Below are 25,144 nucleotides of genomic sequence, written 5' to 3' on the forward strand. Positions count from 1 at the left end.
GGTCAACCTGGCGGAGTGCGCCGGCCCCTGTTTGCCCGTGGCCTCCGTGGCCGAGGTCTACGTCTCCGCCGCGCTGCGCGTCAAGGCCAGCCTACCCAGAATGCTCCACTTCACCTCGGTGAGTGTCCGCCCCTCCCGTTTTTTTTTTTTGACCAACCACCCCCCCCCCCACACACACACACCAGTGTTGTTTTTGGATGGCGTCAAGTTTAGATTTTCGTTTTTTTAGTCATTAGTCTCTTGAATATAGTTTTCATTTAGTCTCAGTCACATTTTAGTCACCTGGAATGTTTTAGTGGTTGGTCTAGTTTTAGTCGACTAAATGTCATACGACTAAATCTACAGTTGATGGCGGGCGTTGATGGTGATGGTGGGCGTCGTAATGACTGTTTTTTACACTTGCTGAAAATAGCCATCGCAGCATGACGCGTTGTGAGCTTGTAGATCGGAAACCAAGTGTGACTTACACTGGATCTCTTTGTCCACTAGTCCCTTCCTAACATCTTAGTCTAGTTTTTTATTTGTCGACGAAATTGTTTTAATCTTAGTTTTAGTCACCGTAGCTTAGTTTTCATTTAGTTTCCATTCGTTTTTGTCAGTGAAAAAAGGTAGTCGACGTCTTCAGTTCAGTTGAACTCCGTACAGCACTTGGGTGCTCCTCTGCTGTCAGAGAGAAACAAGCCTCGAGTCGTTGTGTTCGTTTCTTCTCGTTTCTTTCCTCCGTTCTCGTGTTCCTCAGCGATACGACGCCTGAGTGAGCAGTAAGCGTATTTGTGCTTTTTTTATTTTACACAAATCTGTTTCCCAGACTTTTTGTTGACGTCTCTTTGACACGCTATACTGTAGATTCAATATTCACAGAGGTTTTTGTTTTTCACTCACTCAATACAAGTACAGCACTAGTATGATTCACAGAGGTTTATTTATTTTTCACTCGTGCAAGTACAGTGCTTTAGATTTTTTTTAACCCATCTTTGGCGGGAACCCCTTTTTGGTGTTCTAAAGCATTACATTATACTTTAGCCATTGAAAAACAGCAGATCTACAAGCTCATAGCGCGGCACCGAGTGCCGCCGCTATAAACTTGTAGGTCTGCTATTTTTGAAAAGTCGTGAAAATGTGGCACAAATCTTTGAATATATATATATATATATATATATTCTTTCAGAGCGAACGTTTTTAACTCAAATCTTCGCTCAATGCAAGTCCAGTACGTGCAGAGTACTGCTCTTGGAGTAGCCTCGGAAACCCAGACGTTTTTATTTCCAGGGAGAAAAAGAAAGTCTGGGTCTGAGTCCACTTCAATTCGGCATAGAGTAGCGCAAACATTCCTCACTCTCTGCTGATTTCTGATTGTCTGCACCTTTGTAAAATTGACATACACACGTACACATGTACACACACACGGTCCTCTCTCTCTCTGTCGCTCTAAGTAATTAGTCTCATGTCGCGCAGCTGCGCATATATTCTCCCGGCGGATCCTGCCGGGAGCTGCCTTTATGCCATAAAAAGCATACGTGAGTTCCAGGCTACTCTTGGAGTGACATCACGCTCCACAGACTGGGATATGTAATATGTCGTCACTGTTGCTCGGTAGAACTCTTCTATGCTCATTCCTCCTAAATTAATCTTTTATCCTGTGACAGTCTCGCACAGAAGTATAGCGAAAATAGGCGATCTAACAAGCTCGCAAATTACACGGCTTCTTTGGTCATGTGCACGTGCTGACATTTTTGTGTTGACATTTCAAGACCTTTTTTTTTTCTTCTCTTTTTTGTGTTTTTCAATGACATATTTTTAGAATCTGATCTCAGGTCAGAATGGGTTATAATCAGACCAGTCTGTGTCCAGTGGAAACCTCGTATGAATCTGATCTCAGGTCAGAATGGGTTAACTGAGTGTGTGTGTGTGTGTGTGTGTGTGTGTGTGTGTGTGTGTGTGTGTGTGTGTTTTCCTTCCATCAGCGTGTGTTCCTGAGCAGCGCGCGCCAGGCGTGCCTGTCGTCGAGCGGCAGCGTGCCCCTGGCCATGCAGTGGCTCTGTCACCCTCTGGGACACCGCTTCTTCGTGGACGGAGACTGGGCCGTGAGGAGCACCCCCAAAGACAGCATCTACAGCCAGGCGGGCAACACGGGTACAGTGCACACACGAACGCACGAACGCACACACACGCACGCACTAGGGCATTCACTTCTAGCCATTTTTGAGTGGTGCAACCACTCCAAGGAACAGCAATGTCCGTGTTCACCGTATACCTACCGGTATGTGGCCATGAGCAGCAGTATATGACTATTGGTACCAGTAGGGGCACTGTTTGCCAGAAACGGAGAGAGAGAGAGCTAGTATTAGTGCTGCACTGTTGCCTGCTAATGAGAGGGGGAGAGGGGAGTTGCACCACTCAGTTCACACGGGTGTGATTATACTAGTTGCTTAACTACCTACTGTATTATGTAAAAAAACACTTTTTTGGGAAATAAATATTTGTACATTAGTGACTATAACTATAATCTACCTGATCTTGGCCTACAAAATCGGGGGAAAAATAAGAAATAAAAACAATTATCTTTTTCTTTTCTTTTTTGTCAACTAGTGTATTTACTAGTCGACTAGCTTAATGCCCTGGGATAATTTAGGATAATTTAATGTGATTCTTGAGGTGTAATTGAAATTGGTATTTGACCTTTCTCTGTCCCTCTGGCACACACACGTCGTAAGGCCACATATTTCTGTCTCATCTTGGTCTTCTCTCTCTGTGTGTGTGTGTGTGTGTGTGTGTGTGCGCATGCACGTGTGTGTGTCTTGTGTGTGTGTGTGTGCGTGTGCGTGCGTCTCCAGTGGACCCTCTGGCCCAGGTGACCCAGGCCTTCAGGGAACATCTCCTGGAGAAGGCTCTGTACTGCGTGGCTCAGCCCAGAGGAGAGAAGAGCCCCAGCCCCCAGGGAGAGGGGTGAGTTGGCGCACACACACACATCACCATTTACTTAACCCATCTATGTCAGTCGTTCTCAGACACTTTCATGTCACTTTTCACGATTCTTCAAAAAGAGCAGACCTATACAAGCTCGTAGCGCGGCACTCGGTGCCACGCTATGAGCTTGTAGATCTGATATTTTTCATTAGCTAACGCATTACATAATGCTTAAAACACCAAAAGGGGTTCCCGCCCAGAATGGCTTTTTAAGGACACAACTAATTGTTGGTGCATTAATTGGAGTTACAACTTACAAAAACCATGGCATGTGCTTTCAAGGTACAATATAGGCATGTCACTCGGTACTTCCATGGGTATACAGTAACAGCGTCTCCGCCATATATGCCGGCTGCCAATTATCAGCGGAGACACCACAATACTTTTGCCAGCCTTTGTTTGCCTCCTTTTTTGGGCATCCCAAGTTGTTGGAACTACCTCTAACAACCAGTCTGTGTGTAGTATGCCCTATACTCCTATAGGCTGCCAAATATGAAGACAAATAGCATGCCGTCTCTGAGATGGTATGCAGGAGTGGTTTGCTATTTAACCCATTTTGGGGCCGGAACCCCTTTTCGTGTTTTAAGCATTGTTAGCCATTGAAAAGGGCCAAAAAGCCATTTTTAAAAATCGTGAAAATGCGGCACAAACCTTTGAATATATATTTTTTCAGAGCGAACGTTTTCGCGGGGGGGGGGGGGGGGGGTCCCTGGAACAACATATTTTCAGATGGGGGTCGGCGGCCAATTACATATAATGTAATGGTGTCCTTGACATGAAAATGTTTGAGAACGTCTGACATAGAAACGTGGGGTTTTTCAGAAAACTGTCAGGATTTAGAAGAGACTTGTGGGTTCGTTCCTAGGTCAAAATGGGTTAATGACCGTGGTCATAAAGGCATCCTCTAGGCGTCTCCGGACCTAACCTCTCAAACCACTCAGAAGAACCACACTTATTGTCATGGGCAGCTGTCTGCCGGTACACCTTAGATTTAAGTATTTTAAACGGTGGTTGTGTGTGCGTTGTGTGCGTGTGTCCAGGGAGTATGCGGACGCTCTGGAGTACCTGCAGCTGCTGACCAGTGCCTCTGACGCGGCCGGCGCCACTACACAGTCCTTCGCCATCGGCTCCAACATGGCCACCGTCACCGGTAAGAACACACACTCACCGCCTCCCATCGGCTCCAACATGCCGTCTCTATTATTTATATTTACTATGGCCAAACCAAGTGGAAGTGTGTAGGACGAGTGGCGAGGAGCTAGTTTCAAAAAGGGGGTTATACTCCACCGCCTCCCATCGGCTCCAACATGGCCACCGTCACCGCTAAGAACACACACTTATACTCCACCATAGATATATATATAATATAAGAAAGCTAGATGGCTCACCTGCGCTGCTGGCCAATGGAGAGCGACGTTGCTACGTGGCGGCCATCTTACCTCGGGGCAGCATGACATTGTGTCTATGGGGGCATGTACTTTTAAATAACAATAACTTTGTTATAAGTGTCAGAGACGTCCGCATACTTATATGCTTTTATACGACGTTCATATAAAAGAATACGCAGATACGCGTCACTGAATCATAGCCACGTTGACAAGGTTTGTAATAAACCAACCCCTTTGTAAATCCGTCAAGATTTGAGCGAGTTATGACTGTTTGTGTTTGAGCTACCATTGAACATACTGTGTAGGCTACTGTAGTCCCGAAGCAAGATGGCTGCTGGGTGAACTACGTCAGAGACTCCGCCTTGAGCCATCTAGCCTTTATATAATGTCTATGTACTCCACCACCACCCATCGGCTCCAACATGGCCACCGTCGCCACTAAGAAAACACACTTGACTCCACCACTGCCCCTAATTGCATGTCAAACTGGGTGGGGGTCCCTGAACTGAAAAAGGTTGAGAAGATCATAGTAGAATATGAGAAAAATAAATATGTTAATTTTCTTTTTATAATGGAGATAGATTTACCCTTAGGGTTAGGATTTAGTTATTTAGAGTCCGGTTTAGGTATTGGATTCTATTTGTAACCTATTTAAACATATTTTGCAGCGATATCGCATGCCACAAAAAAATGCCGATCTACAAGCTCACAAAACGTTGCCGCGTGACACTTTGTGTGAGCTTCTAGGTCTGCTATTTTTTCTGATCTAGCCTATTTTCAGCTGCTTTCAATGCTGTACTAAAATGTTGATGTCCTAACAAGTATAACAATACAATATGCGTGCGTGTGTTTGTGCGTACTGACTGCCCAGCGCTGGCATCCTGTCTGGATCCAATGTTAAATGGAGGAGTTTCTCCCTGCGAGGGGGTTGGCAAGATGGCTGCTCGATTAAGTCTGAGACAGCAGCAGCTGTCACCCTGTGTGCGTGTGTGCGTGCGTGCGTGCGTGTGTGTGTGTGTGCGTGCGCGCGTGCGTTATTGTCACATCACAGGTTTACAGAAGCGGGTGAAATGTGTTTCTTGTGCATCGTTCCCATCGTGTCATTATTTTTACGCAGAAGTATGCCTGCACCCCATAGTAGGCTGTCAATTATGACCCTGTGTTTTCACTGGGTCAACTAAAGACAATGCGTCTCTCTGTGTGTCTCTCCCTCTCTCTCTCTCTCTCTGTGTCTCTCTCTCTCTCCAGGATGTGACCCCCACTCCAAGTGGTGGTCGTCGGTTGCCGTGGTGATCATCAACTGGCTCCAAGGAGACGATGCGGCGGCAGAGAGGCTGTACCCGTCAGCAGAACACCTGCCACGATCTCTACACGATACTGAGTACGCACGCAGGCACACATACACACACACACACACACACACACACACACACACACACACGCATACACAACACCTGCCACGATCTCTACACGATACTGAGTATGCACGCACACACACACACACAGAACACCTGCCAGGATCTCTACACGCTACCGAGTACGCACGCACGCACACACACACACACACACACAGAACGATAGTTACGTATGTAACTACGGTTCTATGAGTCCCGAATGACCGCCAGAGGCGGTGCTTTAAGCATGAATATGTCCTTCGCGCATGCGTCGTCGAGTGTTGTATACAAACAAAGTCAATTTTGACCCCGTGATGACCCGAAGTAGTCTATATCTTCCGGCAGTCTGCAGGGGATCAGTCTCTACAGAATTTTCTCGCGCGAACTCGAGGATTCTGAGTGACAGAGTGCCTCTGGCGGTCATTCGGGACTCATAGAACCGTAGTTACATACGTAACTATCGTTCTATTTCGTCCCTGCTGACCGCCAGAGGCGGTGCTTTAAGCATGAATGACTTATGCCAGCCAAGTCACGAGGGATCCTGATCACAAACCATAAGGAGTAGGCTTGGAGGAGTCTCGTAAGAGGACCACGTCCAGCGGGTGGGGAGTGGCAACACTCACCCAGAGGAACAGACAACTCGCTGTGATGCCCATGAGGCAGCGGCACAGATACATTCCAGGGGTACTTCCCTCGGGGCAGCCCATGATGTGGGGACGCTCCCGTTAAGAGTGGCACCTCACGCCAAATGGTAAGGTACGATCACTCGCCCCATAAACGTGGTTGATGGCATCCACAATAGTGTGGGGCGGGCGCTGTCTGGAGAGAGCGCTACCTTTGAAAGGGCCATCGTCACAACGGAACAGCCATTCTGACCGCCGAAAGCATTCGGCAGGTCTAACAAGCGGCTCTCAGGGCCCACACTGGGCGCAATAGGTCCCGCTCGTCCATCCACTCTCCTGGTGGAGGGTAAAACTATGCTAGCCGTATAGGCTGGTTGAGGTGTGTATGTGACAGCACCCTCAGGAGGAACACTGTTCGGCCACAGAGACACTCAGGCCGTCTGAGCTTTGCTTCGAACGCAAGTCACTAACAGACGGGACGTGCCGCTCACGGACACGCTTCGTTACAGCAATATTGATTCTAGCATATCAACATGATATTGCCCCTACTTATGCTTTTAGAGTAGGAGATCGGCCCTTGTCTAGGAGGGACTGCGGAACTCCAGACAGGTAGGCAGAGCAGCGCACTAGGTCTTTGCTCTGGCCTCAGTTGGAAATAGGTTCCATCGGTTATCGTACAGTAGCCTGATGGATGTCATGGATGTCACCCTTGAATTCAGGGTGGCATGCCTGGCTGGTTCCACACAGCGGTTCAGGGCCGCCAGTGGCCAAACGCACGGTTGGGGGCGTTGAGCATTTGAATGCCGTATCCGACCGCCTCCCAGTTGGGGAGACCTCTGTCGGGGAGACGCCATGGCGTCCTCCGACTGGGTCTGGAGACCAAGTACTTCTTGGCTGGGGGGGGGGGGGCAACCAGCAGTATGGTGTGACCCTCCTAAATAACTCTGAGGCGCTGGTCGTATCAGAGAGGCAGTGGCAAGGCATATGCAGTGCCTCTGGCAGTGCGCATTTAAAAGGATAGTGCCCTGTGGGCGGTGGTCTGCTTAGGGCCATGTGTGTCAGGAACGATGTAGGTCGTTCCGTTCATACTGGCTATGTGGCAGGAAGCCTAAGAAGTCCAGCAGGCTGACAGCCATTTGTGGCGTTCAGGTTCTATGAAACCGTCGGACCCTTGCGTCCTGGCCCGGTGGGCTGGGTGTCTCCGTTAGGGAGAACCAGGGAGGTTAGTGAGGTCCAGGGTGAGGAGGTCCACCTCCGCTCTGCCGGGGTAGCCTCTGATTAGTGTTCACCACCACTGGATGGGGTACCGCTCCCCTCATGGAAGCTTTCGATGGGAGGGAGAGCCTACCATGTAGTCCCGCTCTCCACTCAGACAACTTGCCTATAGGCTGATCGGGCGGGGAGGCTGCCCAAGTCAGGAGGGGGTCCATAGACACCTACAGCAGCCAAGCAAACGTGGCCCTGCCCGATGACTTACGTGATACACGATCGAGGTGTTGCCCGAACGTATGAGAATGTGCTCGCCTCTCCTGTACGGCAGGAAGTGCACACAAGTCTCAATGTGATTTTTTTACTGGTTAAATAAAGGTTAAATAAAAATACGGCAGGAAGTGCTGTAGAGCGGAGCACACCACTTGCCGCTCCAGCACATTGCCGTGTTCGGCCCAGTAGACTGGCACGAACTTCATAAACCTGTTGGGTCCCATCAGCTTCAAGACATGTCGACACCCGTCTGTCTTGCGTCACAAGGAAGTATGTAGATCGGACTTCCCTTAGTGTGACTGAGGATATACAGCCTCTGTTGCGCCCTTGGGCAGGAGGACACATCACTCCTGGTCTGATAGTAGGGCTCTCGTCATGTTGCTGATAATGGCCATTTTGACCCGCCGGATATGGGGGGCTGGCGTCAGAAGGCGCTGCACAGCCCGGAAAGTCACAGTCAGGTCCCTGCGTGGGACGCCAGGGAACACGCTGGCCTCTAGTGTGGGCCGGCGGTGATACGTGAGCTCCGAGGGCAGTCAAGATGATTTCATCAATGTTGGAGCTCGGCCCTTTGGGAGGCGTGATGTGTCGTAGGCCTACAAGCTGCAGCCTGGTCTTCCCCACCTGGATGGTTCGCTCCGGCGCTTCTCGCCCCGGCTGAACCACCTAGTGCTCCTGGCTCCTCAGGGAGACTACGGAGAGTTGGCCTAGTCTCATCAGTCAAGCTTGACTGTGGAAACCCGGCTTGGCGACGGGCTAGAGATACGATGGGCATCAGCCGTCCGTGCTCTGAGGACATGACGCCAATGCCTCCAGTGATACACCCAAGGTGGCTGAGCCAGTATTAACGTTGCCACTATTAGGTGTGAAAAGGAGGCCCCAGTGAGCAGGTTGCCTGTGCTCCTGTACTGGGGTCGAGGTCACCTAGCGTTCCGCCGCCGGGCCTCGTTGGAGAACACAATGAGGGATGCAGTGACAGGCTTGGTGGCTGGCATGTAACCCAGGCCAGCCCTTATCGCCTTGTGCGTTCCAATCTATTAAAGTGTCAAGTCGTAACGGGTTGTCTCAGGACACTTTTTTCAATCAGGGCAGGGCTGCCAGGATTTCGCCATCGGTATAGAGATGGGAGAAAGCCCTGATCGTCCGCCCGGCAGGCCTGTAGCTGACTCAGGTACAGGCGTGGGGGACGGCGAAGACGGCAAAGCCGCGTCTGCAGTAGGCGCTTGGAGGAGCCGACTGCCTGCTTTAGTATGCGTTCCACGGCTATGCGCATGAGCTGAGAAGTGGGAGGCTGGCTCTGATGCCTGGGAGGCACTGCCTTCTGCATCTTCCTCATAGTCATGGAAGTGCATAGCTTAAGCTGTCGGGGAGAGCACATCAACCTCGAGTCAGCTGTGGCATCAGAGAGGGAGGCGCTTCGGCACCCTCCGAGGTGCCTAGGTGTCATCCGAAGTGAGCATGGACCTCATGTGGGCCAACTCCGCAGATAGCTGAGCCCTCTCGGATCTGCTGTAGCCAGCGGTCAGACCTTTTCCTCCTGGCACACGGGGCAGGACCAAGGTTGGCTCACGGCTGAAGGAGAGCTTCATACGAGGTACAAAAGTGGGAGCTCTCCATTGTGGTGGCACCGGTTACTCTGGACCGGCCGGTGCGCACAAGTCCCAACTAGCCCAGGGCGCGGACGCTGCTGGTTGCTAGGTGTTGGCCGTATGCTGGGGGGAGGAGGCGCGTACGCTGCCTGTACCAGCAGAGGCTTTCGAGGTACAAAAGTGGGAACTTTCCGTTGTGGTGGCACCGGTTCCTTTGGGCCGGCCGGTGCACACCAGTCCCAACTAGCCCAGGGCGCGGACGCTACTGGTTGCTAGGGGTGGGGCCGTATGCTGTAGGAAGGGAGCGCGGACGCTGCCTGTACCAGCAGAGGCTTTAACTTAGATCGGCATCTAATGACTTAATCGAAAAACTGAATGCTGCTATACCTGCCGCAGCATGCATTTACGTTTTATGCAAATGCTCATTGTAGCACTTTGAGATTCAACCAGATGTAAAGTGCATCATAGAAACAGCGCACAGATGTTGCTGTTAGATAGACTGTGCGACCTGCATGGTCGCGGTGGGGGAGGGGAGCTCGTACGCTACCTGTACCCCCGGCGGAGGCTTACTTATAAATTATGATAATAAAGTAGCCTCCAGTCAAGGTTTGGACGCTGCTATGTAGCAGCTGTAGTGTTTCCTATGCGAACGCTTATCCCAGCACTATGACATTTATCCAAACTCCAAGTGCATTATTATTAGTGTGGTTGCCCTGAAAGGGCAACCAGACTATTGTAATTTATGTTTGCTAGTCCAGAGCGAAACAAAAGACACTTCCAATACACTAGTCAAGTGTGCACTGCTACGCATTCATGCTGGGAGGAGGGAGCACTAACGCTGCCTACCCCAGCCAGAAGTTTGGTTAAATAAACCGACACAAGCTAGTTTTGGAGAAAAGGCTACAACCGATAGCTCCACCAATAGGGGCCACCTGCCGAAGGAAGGGAGCGCGTACGCTGCCTGTATCAGCTGCAGCTAAGAACAGAACAAGCTATACACCGATAGCTGTTAATAAATGCTTGAGCTAACAAACATTAGTAGTAAGTAACATCAAGCTGGCCGTATGCTGGAGGAGCGGAGCGCATACGCTGCCTGCCCTGTACCAGCTGGGCCAACAAACAGTAAAGCAAGCTATACACAGATAGCTTTTTTTTTTTTTTTTCTTAGATAGTATAATAAGCGCTTGGGCTACAACTACAGGTAGCAGCGCCAGTTAGAGATCTATGCTGGAGACCAGCTGGGCTACTAAAAACAAGACAAGCTATAGCCTGTTCATAAACAGCTTTAACTTTAAACTACTGGTAGCTGCTGTGAGCTACGCTGGCAGCAGTGCCAGATACCCTGTGCTGGGGACCAGCTGGGTTAATGGGACCTACAGGTGGACAAACCAAGTTGCACCCACTGTATATGCAAGAACTGTTAATGGAGCTTTGAGCTCCAGACATAATAATAATAAACTTTATTTATATAGCACATTTTCATACATAAATGTAACTCAAAGTGCTTCACATTAAAATAAAATAATATAAAATCATACTGTATAATAATACATACTGGTAGCAGCTTCAGCTAGGCCCACTGCTGGGGGCCAGCTGGGTTAACAACCAGACAGGCTATGTACACCAATAGCTATTTAGCTACAGACTATACTGGTAGCAACATCAATACCCTGGGAGGACGCAGGTATAGCTGCTCCTGTACCGGGCTAATAATAACAACAAGAATACAAGCTATTCGCAAAAGCGGTTAAGCTTGAATGCTGCCAATATTGGTATATGGCTTTGGCCAGCGGGGCTTGTCAAACAGAAAATGCCGGTTAGCCTTAACTAACTTAAGTCATAAGTTATATGTCGACTGCTGAGAGTATGTAGCGACAATGCTTGCCATCAGCAGGGGCTAACCAAAGCTTGACAGTAGCGTGTTTATCAAACGAAGGTAATATTATGACAGTGTTCTTATCCTTCGGCAAGTCTTATAGTCGCTTATAATAAGCGCTAGCGTTCACAGTTGAACAAAACATGCAGAGCAGGGAGGCGGCGCGAACGCAGCCTCTCCTCACAAGAGTTTATGCCATGATACAATAATCATATAATTTGAACGTCTGTTAGCGTTCACAGTCGAAAAAAACTTTTATGCAGAGCAGGGAGGCGGCGCGAACGCAGCCTCTACTCACAAGAGTTTATGCCATGATACAATAATCATATAATTTGAACGTCTGTTAGCGTTCACAGTCGAAAAAAACTTTTATGCAGAGCAGGGAGGCGGCGCGAACGCAGCCTCTACTCACAAGAGTTTATGCCATGATAAAAATATATATCATATCATTTGGACGTCTGTTTAGCGGGGATAGCACCACTTTAAACGATAACGTACCTTTTGTCCGAGGGGGGTTAGCCTTCCTTACCGGCGAGAGAGATTGGACGCTCCTGCGTCCACGTGAATCCGCGAAATAAACTCCATTCATCGAGGAGATAGAAAACCATAGTCGCAGTTCCTGGAGGGCGAACAAACGCTACTCCGACAGGCAGTCACGCCGTCACAGAACTACCGGCGACCAGGTACAGGCACCGTAGCTGCATATTGTATTGCATAGCAATACCTCGCAGCCCAGTGCAAATTTCTCACCACGACGCGCGAGAAAAATTAGAGACTGATCCCCTGCAGACTGCCGGAAGATATAGACTACTTCGGGTCATCACGGGGTCAAAATTGACTTTGTTTGTATACAACACTCGACGACGCATGCGCGAAGGACATATTCATGCTTAAAGCACCGCCTCTGGCGGTCAGCAGGGACGAAATAGAACACCTGCCACGATCTCTACACGCTACTGAGTACGCACGCACGCGCACACACACACACACACACACACGCACACATATGGCATGTTTGTTTAGAGCACAGTCTATGGACTTTTGAGGATATTACAATGTTTGTCGTTTGCCAGCCAAGTCTAGGGACTTTACTGTTTGTTTAGAACTAATTGATGACATAAGACATTGTGTGGCCGATATAAATACACACAAGTATGATTTTATTTTATTTTATTTTTTCATAGACCCAGAGGTTCGGATACGGCCCTAAATCTCTCTCTCTCCCCCTCCCCATCTCTCTCTCTCTCTCTCTCTCTCTCTCTCTCTCTCCCCCTCCCCATCTCTCCCTCTCTCCCTCTGTGTCTCTATGTCTCTCTCCCAGGAGCCCCCTGCCCAAGGCGTCTCTGAACACGTTCCGGGCGGTCAGAGCGCTGCTGTCCAAGCCCGAGAACTGGCAGCTCAGTCTGAGTCACAGTGACAAGGCCAGCGCTCTGCTGAGAGACAGCCTCAACCTGGCAACCGGACCACACTGCTCTAGCATCGACAAGGTACACACACACACACACACACACACACACAAAGGAATGCCCGTCAGGCTGCCAGCTGGCCTTAATTCAGTGACTTGGGGAGATGGTATCAAACTAATATACCTCAGTGGGTTCGCGCAGCTGATTCCTCCTTCCTCGTCGAGGTTGCAGACATGAACATTGTCTCCCTCGATCTCCTGACTTTCACGCGTCCGGTTTGGGTTAATTTAAAAGATTTACAGATCAGGAAAGAGTGTGAAGAGGTCAGATGTCATGTGTCTCTGCACAGAGAATGTTCCCTGTAACAGTGTCCTTGTCTGCGCCCCGCTGTGGTGTGTGTGTGTGTGTGTGTGTGTGTGTGTGCGGCTGTGCGCGCGTGTGTGTGCGCAGTACTCAGGGCTGTGGTGTTGTGTGTGTGTGTGTGTGTGTGTGTGTGTGTGTGTGCGTGCGTGGTGCTGATGGTCAGGGCTGCGGTGCATTGTAGTTGCATTGCATGTGTGTCTCTGAGGAGTGCAATGTACCTGCACTGCAACACAGAGCTGCTCCACTGACGGCCGCACGCACGTGCGCACACACACACACACACACACACACACGCACGCACGCACGCACACACACACTAAACACGCTGTGACTTAAAACATTGTTATGCTTTAGCTATTGAAAAAATAGCAGATCTACAAGCTCGTAGGTCGAGCTTGTAGGTCTGCTATTATTTTTTTTTATCGTGGAAATGTGGCACAGATCTTTGAATATATGTTGTTTCAGAGCGAACGTTTTTGAGTGGTGCAACCACTCCTACAACCAGCAATGTCCGTGCCTCTATCTATGTGCCTATCTATGTGGCCATGACTATAGGGTACCAGTAGGGGGCGCCAGAAACGGAGAGAGGGATAGTGCTGCAATGTTGCCTGCTAATGAGAGAGAGAGAGAGAGGTTGTGATTTTTAAATCAAACAGTTGCTTCTGAGGAGTTCCTGGAACAGCATATTGTCAGATGGGGGCTCGGCTAGGCCAAATTACATAATAGTTTTTGGGGTCCTCGACATGAAATATTGAGCAAACCACTGATGCAGAAACATAACACTGTAGGCAGTATTTCAGAAAACTCCCATATCTCTCCCTCCTGCTTACAGGTGGTCCAGTTGCTGCTGTGTGACCTGCTGCTGGTGATGAGGACCAACGTGTGGCGGCTGCAGCAGCAGCAGGCCCCCGGCGGCCCGGTGCAGCTGGGCACGGGGGCCCCGGGCTCCGCCGGCCCCGTGGGCGTCCAGCCCGCCTCGCCCTCGGAGCTCCAGGGCTTCCAGCAGGACCTCAGCTCTCTGCGCAAGATGGCGCAGACCTTCAGGCCCGCCATGAGACGGGTACGTAATTTGAACCTCGTTGTTTCGTGAAAGCAATTCAGTATTTTTAGCCGTGACGTGAGCGCCCCCCCCCTCCTGAGATATACTTCCGGGTCCTACTTTTGTGTCGCTTTTGTGTCCCCCATGGAGTTCTACTGTGACGCTCCGTCGGACTAAATCTGAGACGAAAACAACCACGAAAGTCTAATTTTACCGTTTTCCTCGCAACAACAAAGCTGCGCTGCTCTCCCAAATCTGGCTGTGACAGGCCGTCTGCCCCACACTGGATACTATCGCCATTTTATTTTATTGTGTCAACTAAATCCTCATTAATGCAAACTAGATTCAACATACTAAGCCTGCACGCATTCTAAATATGCCCCCGAAATATTTTACCGAGCAAATGGACTGTTGCCACCTTCAATAGTAATGATGATAATAGTTTTAATTGTCTCCACATAATATGTTTTTAGTATCATGGACACTTGTACAAAACATTAATAATTCTACTCGAGTTGGAAGCATTAAGACCCATTTTAACCCTCAATGGCTTCCTTTCTGAAAGATAACGTCATTGTAAAAAGATTCATGCGTTTAGATATTCTATTTACAATGAGATGCGGACGGGAGCTGGTGCCACTTGGACCCGGACGTAACGTAGCACTACAAAATGACGTCGGACTTAAATACTGAATAGAATACAACCCCGCACACTGGCCCCTCCTTTTCCACCGGTTGGAACCGGTTCGGTTCTTTTTGGTTCTTATAGTCCATGAGCCAGAGCTCCAAAATCGGTGGGGAAAACTAGACCTATATTGGATTGTTCATTACTTGTTCATTGTTGGATCAATATACAAGTAAATGAATACATGATAACCCTTCCACAGTAGTAGCTTTTTTCATATTTTCGATTATTTCGCATATTTTCCTACATAATGCCTCATTTGCATATTTAAAAATGTATTTGCAACACAATAAATCATTGTCTTCGTGTAAGTACTCAATTGGGGAAGTGTCATGGTGATAACTAATCTAATATAGGTATGGTTTTGCTACACTCAGTTCATAATTAACGTTCCAATTGTGGAGCTCTGGCTCATGGACTAAGAACCAAAAATAACTGAACATGTTCCCATTGGAATTTGTAGTCGCCAATGTACACATTTTTTAAATTTAGTAAAAATGACTAGAAGTGAATGCCCTAGTGTGCGTGCCTGCGTGCGTGCGTGCGTGCGTGCGTGCGTGCGTGCGTGCGTGTGTGTGTGTGTGTGCGTCTGCGTACGCATGCAGTGGTGAGTTGTTCTGATGACTTCATCACTCACTCATCCCCTCTCTTTCTCTCTCTCTTTCTCTCTCTCCCCCTCCCCCCTCTCTCTCTCTCTCTCTCCTCCAGTTGTTTCTCCATGAAGCTACAGCCAGGCTGATGGCGGGGGCCAGCCCCACGCGGACACACCAGCTCCTGGACCGTTCGCTCAGACGGAGAGCCACCCCTGGAGCCAAGTCAGGTGTGTGTGTGTGTGTGTGTGTGTGTGTGTGCGCGTGTGTGTGTGTGTGTGCGCGGTGGCATTGTTGTTGTTGCTGTCATCATCGTCACTGTTGTGGAGTTTTCCGTTTTTCCTACTTTTTGAGTGGTGCAACCACTCCAAGGAACAGCAATGTCCGTGCACGTTCACCTATGTATGTGACGTTCACCTATGTATCTATGAGCACCAGTATAATGAGTACCAGTAGTGGCGCTGTTTGCCAGAAACAGAGAGAGGGATAGTGCACACGAGTGTGATTTTTATTATTTCACAAGTACAGTTGTTCTGATACCCGAAACCAGTATCGGATACGCTGTCAATACCGCATAAAACATGTCAGTCTCTACTCTGTTATGTCGTTAACTTATTCAGATAGTTGATGTCTCTAGCTGTCATCTGGCATCTTTAACCCATTTAGAACTGAGACCAGATTCTACAATGTCTTCTAAATGTTTCTATATCGGTGTTTCTCAAAACATTTCATGTCAAGGTCCCCAAATATATATATCTCAAAATGACCCTCCAGAAGCAAATATTTGAGTTAAAAACGTTCGCCGTGAAAGAACATATTGTTCAAAAGATTTGCACAAATTTTTACGTTTTTTTTTCCTTCTTCAAAACAGCTATTTTTCAACGGCTAAAGCTAAAAAATAATCCTCAAAGTGCACAGGTTAACCCATTTCGGGGCGGGAACCCGTTTTGGTGTTGGCATTATGTCATGCTTTAGCTATTGAAATATAGCAGATCTAGTGGCGCGCTACGAGCTTGTAGGTCTGCTATTTTTGAAAAACCGAAGAACGACTGACATATAGAAACATAGCTTTTTCAGAAAACCGTCCGGACATTTTTAGAATCTGATCTCAGGTCAAAAGTGGTTAAACGCTAAAGGCGACACAGATGTTGGCCTCGGGGTCCTAACGGTTTAACCCCGCCCCTCCCCCACTTCCAGAGGAGATGGAGACGCGGCCGGGCCAGCGGGAGCAGGCGGAGGCGGTGATGCTGGCGTGCCGCTTCCTGCCGCCCTCCTTCCTGTCGGCGCCGGGGCAGCGCGTGGGCATGCTGGCGGACGCGGCGCGCACCCTGGAGAAGCTGGGCGACAAGCGCACGCTGCACGACTGCCAGCAGATGATCATCAAGCTGGGCAGCGGCACCACCGTCACCTCCAGCTAGAGGGAGACAGAGAGAGACAGAGACACACACACACACAGGTGTTGGGGGATGGGAGGGAGGGAGAGGGGCTGTGCCAAGGACTATTAAGGGTGGGCGCTCGGTGTTCCCCGGGCCTGTTTGTTTGGAAATCACGCAAAGTATAGAGGAGTCCCAGGGGGGGCGGGCGGTTCTTTTTGGCCACGGGACCCCCACCACTTAAGGCCCGCAGGAGGGGTGATTAAAAGAGGGACAGCGAAGCGAAGACCGTACTGGTTGGGACTCCATGTTTGCTCCCTGGAAGGAAAGAAACATGCTGGAGGTTGAGAAGCTGAACGCAGAAGTTGTTGGCTTCATTTGCTGCATGTTTCTTTCCTTCCAGTGTAGCAACATGGAGTCCACCGTACGGAGTCTTCGCTTCCTAACCTCTTTTTTTAATTAACCTTTTGGCTGTGCGGGGTTAGGGTGACGTCATAATCTCTCGTTTTGTTTTTTTTGTTTTTTTGCCACGACGCTGCGCATCGTCGCTGTTTGGCTGAAAACATCGGATGTCCCCTGAATTTCGTTAAACGTTACGTGTTTTGGTTTTTTTTTGGCCAGGAAAATGGACGAAAAAAAAAGAAGAAATCTTGTGTTTCGGGAACACAAATAATGTTATTATTTAGTCCCATTGTTTATTACTTTTCAATGGTTTCAACTAAACAATATTTCACATATATATATATATATATATATATAGTTTATATATATATATATATATATATATATATATAGTTTATATATATATATATATATATATATATATATATATATATAAACTATATATATATATATATATATATATATATATAAACTATATATATATATATATATATATATATATATATATATATAGTTTATATATATATATATATATATATATATATATAGTTTATATATATATATATATATATATATATATATATATATATATACCCATACGAGCTAGCTTGTTGATCGGCTATTTTCTCTACTTCCGTGTTCCTGTGACAAAGTGGGACATGAATTAACAACCAAAAACAAAAAAACAAGTTGAGATATGGATATAATTGCAAGATATAAGGTTCTCTGTCGAGACAGCCACGACTTATAGAGAGTTATTATTATTTTTTTGTTTTGTTTTTCATCCGGCGTGTTCTCTCCCACACGGGGACGCCGCGGCGAGTTTTATTTGTTACGCAACAACAATGTGAGGCCACGCGCCGTCGTATCGGCGTCTGCGTCGCATTAGCCAATCAGAGCTTTTATCGGTCGATCGGCGAGTTGGTTTCGGCACTCGACACTGTACCGAATTGTCCGTACAAACACACACACACACAAACACTATCTTGTATTTTTTTTCCTTCTTTTTTTGGCCTGTGGCTAAAGGACATTGTGACAGACTATACCTATCATATCATCATCATGTAATCGTCGTATCAGACCTTTCATAACCACCTGTCGTTGCTATATGGTTCAGAGTTTCAGTTGCTACGTATAGCAAACATAGCTTTTGTTTTCTCCTCCTCTTCCTGCTGAGCCGAATTCTCTGTGTAGGACCACCCCCCCCCCCCACACCTTTTTGAGAACCACTGTTGTAAGCGACGAAACATGATTTGTCAGTTGGGAGTTGGCGGTCTGTATTCCTCATTGGCCGAGGATGTCGGAAATGGCCCCGACATTTACGACGCGTCTCGTCCCCGAACGGCGCCCTGAAGCTCGTCGGAATCGGCCGTTTTCCACAAGCGACGCCGTCGTGTGACAAAAGGTTGGGCTCAACAGGCTCTTTCAGCAGGGTCCAGCCCCCCCTCTCCCCCACCACTGCCCGGCCCCTTCCCCCACGGCCCCTCCCCCCACCCGGACATTGACCAGGATTAGATAAAGCACTGGGGAAAAACCTCATAATGTCCCAAAAACACTTTTTTAATTTCGTGATACAAATGAGAAAAGAAAAACAGAAAAAAACAAACAAACAGCAAAAGTAGCAGATCTCTACAAGCTTGTGAATGAATCACTTGTCACTTTTGATTATTTTCGCGTGACACTGCAGTACTACGATCATCACGCTGTATCAATTTAACGTGAGAATATTATTATTGCGATATCGGAGGATTATGGCCAACAAACAGCGACCATGAACTCTGTTACAAGCGGTGACGAGATTCGCCCGGGTCATTTTGATCTGGGGCTTTGACCCGCTGAACAAGCCTATCAATAATTATCTCTTTCATGTGCACTATATATATAATATAGCCTCCCGGGAAAGGCTGTTTTCAATTAAGTTAATAAATATTAAGGCTTTATTGCAATTGATTTTTTTTTTTCATAGTTTGTCTTTACTTTTATTTTCACTTTCTTCTCCCCCTCCCCCCCCCCCCATGTATATATTTTTTTAAAGTGTATTTATAATCTTTACAGTGTGTCGCATCGACTCGACGCATCGAATTCCCCTCTTATTTTATTTCGTAGTATTTAAATATGACCCCCCCCCCCCCCCCCCCCGAAATAGGCATGCATGGGGCTAGCCTTTGTAACGTGCGAAAATAAATAAATAAATAATAATAATAATAATTAATTGGCCGAAGGGCGTGGTCTCTTTTGTCTGAAACGTCAAAGCGACTCGTCTCTTCTCGGTCGACAGTTTGCACTATTGCACAAGGTGTGTGTGGAACCCCCCTCCCCACCCCCACCCCAAAAAGAAAAACTCGAGAGAGACATGAGTGTTCGTGGCGCCAGGCAGCTTTATACGAGGCTGACTTTCGCTTCGTCGTCTTGACGCCGCCGTCGCCGCCCTCGACCGCGACCGTTTAAAAAAACGGCATCGTGTGACATCATCGGGCGCCGCCCCGTACGGCGGGAAAGCATGAAAAGATTAGGCCTTCTCTAGCCTGCCTGAACGGTAAGCCCCGCCCCCAACTCGTCTGTTGTAAAAGATATGGCACTTTTTTTTCTTCCTTTCTCTATTTTCTCCCCCCCTCCTGTTTAACGTTTGACGACACGCTGTTATTCTTTACGTCGCAGAAAAGCACCGGTGGTGGTGGTGGTTTTTTTTTCAGAAGAAAAACGAGTTTTAAAATCTTTAGCATGCATGTGATTTTTCTCTTTCTTTCTGTCAGACTGTGTGTGCGTGCGTGCGTGCATGTGTGTGTGTGTGTGTGTGTGTGTGTGTGTGTGTGTGTGTTGTCCGAGGAGGATCAGTATTTTTCTAGTGTGTCGTGTGGTGAAATATGTGGAGAATGGACGACCAACGTTGTCAAAATGTCATTGTTTGTTAAAATGCATCGATTTACTGACACCCCCCCACCCCCTGTCTCGATTCCTGTCTCCTTTGGTTTATTCCTCCACAATGTAAATATAAAGACCCTTTTGTAACTAAACCTTTTTGACTTATTTTATTGTGTGTGTGTGTGTGTGTGTGTGTGTGTGTGTGTGTGTGTGTGTGTGTGTGTGTGTGTGTGTGTGTGTGTGTGTGTGTGTGTGTGTGTGTGTGTGTGTGTGTGTGTGTGTGTGTGTGTGTGTGTGTGTGTGTGTGTGTGTGTGTGTGTGTGTGTGTGTGTGTGTGTGTGTTCAGGGAGAGGGGTTTGATAAAGCAGTGCTTGGTCCATTTAGACCTGCGAGACCGATTCTACAAAATGTCTTCTAAAATCTAAATCATGATTGGTTTTCTGAAAAAACCCATGTTTCTATGTCGGTGATTCTCAAACATTTTCATGTCAAGGACCCCCAAAGATGTACTGTAATTGGCCGCCGACCCACGCGCTATGAGCTTTATATAGATCTGCTATTTCTTCTAAAGCATAACGATGCTTAACCCATTTTGAGGCGGGAACCCCTTTTGGTGTTACCATTATGTTATGCTTTAGCTATTTAAAAATAGCAGATCTACAAGCTTGTAGGTGCTATTTTTGAAAAATCGAAGAACGACTGACATAGAAACATAGATTTTTCAGAAAACTGTCAGGATGTAGAAGACATTTTTAGAATCTGATCTCAGGTCAGAATGGGTTAAAACACCAAAAGGGGTTTCCACCCAGAATGGGCTAGAGCAGTGTTTCTCAACCAGTGGTCCTTGAGGGGGTTCCAGGTGGTCCCCAGCTAAGTGATAGAGAGCTGGTAACCAAATAGACCCTTATAGATCTTTAACTCTTGAGAGTGTAAGGGTTTTCGACGACATACTATTGGGGCATACTTTCATGGTTTACAAAAAAATGGTCATAATGTTTTGTAGTTTGAGTTATTTAACTTTCCAAACTATCTTCATATAATAGGTCCTCACTAATAATCATGATAAAATGGAACCTTGTTTTTCTACTCAGTCTGTGTCTCATAGGAGGGCTGTGGGCAGTTTAGAAACCGTCTTCCAGTGACGACATCATTAGGCAGATTTTTTTTAAACAAGATTTCCATTTTCGCATTGCAACTTTTCAGGACTAGAAAGCCTGCAGTTTCTATTTGCTTGTATTCCCCATCGATGATGTCACTGGAAGACGGTTTCTGAACTGCCCTGCACAGCCCTCCTATGAGACACAGACCGAGTAGAAAAAAATTGATTATTAGTGAGGACCTATTATATGAAGATAGGTTGAAAAGTGGTGAAGTGGTCCTTTAAACGCCTAATGCATTCTCAATGGAAAAGCGCTATAAAAATGCAATTCATTATTATAACGGGAGAATGACAACTGCAGAACTGTGGTTACTATTAGTTGAGCTGTGAAGCAATGCAAACTTATTGTGTTATATTATTGCACGCACACATACACACACGTATTTAGGTCCAGACACTCGCAAACAGTCAAGGTCATGTGTGATGATGGCCCACATACTGTACACCAGTGATACTCAACCTCAGGCCCGCGGGCCACATCAGGCCCGCGGGACCATTATGACTGGCCCACCAATGAAAATCTAAAAAAAGAAAAAAAAAAATCTGTAAAATGAAATAAAAATAAATAAATCTGAATGAAGTTATCTTTAATTACATTATTATAAGTAATACTATTAGAGTTGTACTATTACTCGAACGAAAATAATGCAAGGAGATGCAATGCAAATGAAAGACATATACTGTGTATCCCTATTCCCTGACATAATTTTATAGCTAAACGGACAGAATTCTATTTTATTTGAATGATGAAACCCAGCTGCCATTAATAGTTGGAAATGGAAATGGAAATTGCGGAAATTGCGGAAATGGAAATTGCGGAAATTGTAATTGCGGAAATTGCGGAAATGGTGCAAATGGAAATTGCGGAAATTGCGGAAATGGAAATTGCGGAAATTGCGGAAATTGTGGAAATGGAAATTGCGGAAATTGCGGAAATGGTGGAAATGGAAATTGCGGAAATTGCGGAAATGGAAATTGAGGAAATGGAAATTGCGGAAATGGAAATTGTGGAAATTGCGGAAATTGCGGAAATTTCAAAAAACATTTTTTCATTTTTTTCAAATCCTCAAAAATGATGAAAAACGGCGTGTTATAGTATTACATAGGATATGGGCTATAGCCCAAGGTCCAAAATGATGAGAAACGAGGATAAATGCTAATGTTTCTCATCCTCCGCAACACTCCACAATTTGCTAATGTTTCTCATCCTCTGCAAAACTCAGCAATTTGCTAATGTTTCTCATCCTCTGCAACACTCCGCAATTTGCTAATGTTTCTCATCCTCCGCAACACTCCGCAATTTGCTAATGTTTCTCATGCTCCGCAACACTCCGCAATTTTTTCCTCCAAAAATTCAAAAAACGATTGGCTATAACCCATCGTTTTTTTAATTTTTTCATTTTTTTCAAATCCTCAAAAGTGATGAAAAACGGCGTGCTATAGTATGCCGTACGATATGGGCTATAGCCCATGGTCCAAAATGATGAGAAACGAGGATAACTTTTTTTTTTTCAAAAAACATGGGCTATAACCCATCGTTTTTTTAAAAAAAAATCATTTTTTTCAAACCCTCAAAAATGATGAAAAACGGCGTGCTATAGTATGCCGTACGATATAGGCTATAGCCCATGGTCCAAAATGATGAGAAACGAGGATTTAAAAAAAAATGCAGTGAGTGTCCAACAATGAAGTACTGTATAATGTTACTTGACATGTCATACAATTATGCCATATTATAAATAGATTATAGTGCATTATAGTTTTTATAATGTATTATAGGCATGGGCTTCATAGAAAGCGTTAGCAGATTTCTCTCTGAATTTTGACAGCCTAGTATTTGCTCTAAAGCTTTAGTTTTATGAAACAGGAAATAAAGAAAATATCTAGTTAATGAATAATTTTTAAATTAATAGTTGATTTATAAACATGATTTATTTAAAAATATAGTCTGACATTAATAAATTATCATTACCGAAACAGACGTTCTCTCTACCGCAACATACTTAAAAGTATAGCGGTGTATGAGAATGGGTGTTGCGGAGGATGAGAAACATTAGCATGCTACTAGTCCTACATACTTACACCTAGCAACCCCATTCTCGCCTACTTAGGTTCATCTTACGGTGGACATGTTTGCCTGAAAAGGAATCTTTGAAATGTTTCATAGTTTTTTTAGAAATATATTGCTTTCAAATTTACAATGGTCAAAAATGATGAAAAACGAGGATTTTTTCAAAAATTGGCAGACATGAAATGTTTCATAGTTTTAGAAATATAGTGCTTTCAAATTTACAATGGGGCTCAATGGCAGACATTGGCACGTCAAAAAAGCACTTTCCCCTAGAAACTCTATTCACACTTTTTATTATTCAGCTTACTGTGCAGACACATGCTGGAACTTTTTTCTTTGAAATGTTTTGTAGTTTCTGAGTTATTTAATTTAATATCATGCAAACTTGTAGAAGAAACTGTAATCAGTGCCAGCAGCTTTGACAAAATCGGAAACGGTCTTGCTCCCCATGAAATCTTTGGTTTCAACTCTCTGCGAGAATAAAAAAAAAAATAGTTACATTTGTATACAGTCTAATAATTTAATCATTATTAAAGATCACTAAAATACTACGGTAGGCCTATCTAGAAAGGCAATATCATTTTGTCAACCATATGCTTTAAAACTTTAAAACAACTATTTTATGGGAGTTTTGATGTCACTTTTTTTATGGTGTACCAGTTTGAAAACTACATTCTGAATGACTACAACTGTTCAATGTAATTTCACCATCAATCCTTCTTTGGTTTGAACTCAGTATTATATTGTTGTAAACAAAAACAAAACAAAAAGGGTCCCTTACCACCCAGTCATCGCTCATCCACCGAGCATTCACCACCACTGTCTGAGAGGTCAATCCAAATCCATCCACCTTGTGGACAATCCACCTGGAGCCATCACCCAGTGTCACTCTGGGAAATACACACGTAGTACACTCTGATCTGTTATGATCTACAGTAGATTGTGTGCGTGCGTGCGTGCGTGCGTGCGTGTGTATGTGTGTTATTATAATCAAGGTGAATTATCAACTGATTAGTCAACTAATTGGGCATGATTTTACATTAGAATTATGTCATAGTCATGGAAAGAAATGATCACTAAGGCTCTTAATATAATAATTAATTTGGGTAATAATGTCAGTTCAAGTCACTAACTGAATTGTCAACATGGTAACCATATTGTAATGTAACCACCATTCAAGGAGCCATTTTGTATATTGTGCATTGTGCAAGAAGACCATATTGTCTGAGACCACATATAGGCCTCACTCACACCTTCGCAACAGACTGATGTAGGCTTGTTGTATGAGATGTATAGCTGATGCAAGCTCACAATGCATTTCCAATGGGAGCCACATGCTTTTGTGTTGCATGAGGGGGAGGGGGGCAGTCGAAACACAGCCGAAAGCCATACAACAGCTTGTAGTCCAAAATGTTGTATCAAACCATGTGACTTCCATTGGAAATGCATTGGGGCGGCCATGACACATAGATCTTGCTTACATCTAGCATGCATCAATGTTGTATGCTAGATCGAAAGGTGTGAGTGGGGCCTAACACAATACTATTCTCAGCCTGCTGTTTAGTACTATAAAGTAGTATCTCACTTTAGTATACTATACAGTAGTCTACAGTTAGGGGACTGACCTGACTCCAGAGTGGCCAATCCCAACGGACGTCCCATCCAAGGGTCTCTTCATTCTTTCTGCCTTGTACACAGCAGAGTTATACAGCCTCCTGAGGTCTGACGCATTGGACATGTTATAATTGTAGGAACGAGCACCTCCTGAAAAGTTATGTCGAAAGCAACAAATAAGAACATAATATATTTCAGATACAAGTTACAACAAAGTGCAGATACTGTACATACACGGTGCAATACACTTTGATCTGTTAT

General features: G+C 46.0%; 1 protein-coding gene and 1 long non-coding RNA gene across 2 annotated transcripts; one reads left to right on the forward strand and one right to left on the reverse strand.

The window, feature by feature from the left end:
* The first annotated feature begins 6 nt into the window (after positions 1-6).
* Positions 7-16,859, forward strand: LOC308323555 (sterol regulatory element-binding protein 1-like). Its single transcript, XM_080775287.1, has 9 exons — positions 7-118; positions 1,965-2,133; positions 2,835-2,946; positions 4,008-4,117; positions 5,604-5,736; positions 12,641-12,806; positions 13,921-14,148; positions 15,521-15,632; positions 16,600-16,859. The coding sequence occupies exons 1-9, from the start codon at positions 101-103 to the stop codon at positions 16,818-16,820; spliced, it is 1,269 nt and encodes a 422-aa protein (XP_080631413.1). The 5' UTR covers positions 7-100; the 3' UTR covers positions 16,821-16,859.
* A 6,748-nt stretch (positions 16,860-23,607) lies between these two features.
* Positions 23,608-24,985, reverse strand: LOC308324099. Its single transcript, XR_013964879.1, has 3 exons — positions 24,895-24,985; positions 24,051-24,159; positions 23,608-23,740 (listed from the first exon to the last, which is right to left on the reverse strand). It is a non-coding gene; the product is annotated as an uncharacterized lncRNA (long non-coding RNA).
* Positions 24,986-25,144: the final 159 nt, after the last annotated feature.

The sequence above is a fragment of the Protomyctophum bolini genome (genome assembly GCF_963924005.1).
Source record: "Protomyctophum bolini genome assembly, chromosome: 11".
NCBI classification, from domain to species: domain Eukaryota; kingdom Metazoa; phylum Chordata; class Actinopteri; order Myctophiformes; family Myctophidae; genus Protomyctophum; species Protomyctophum bolini.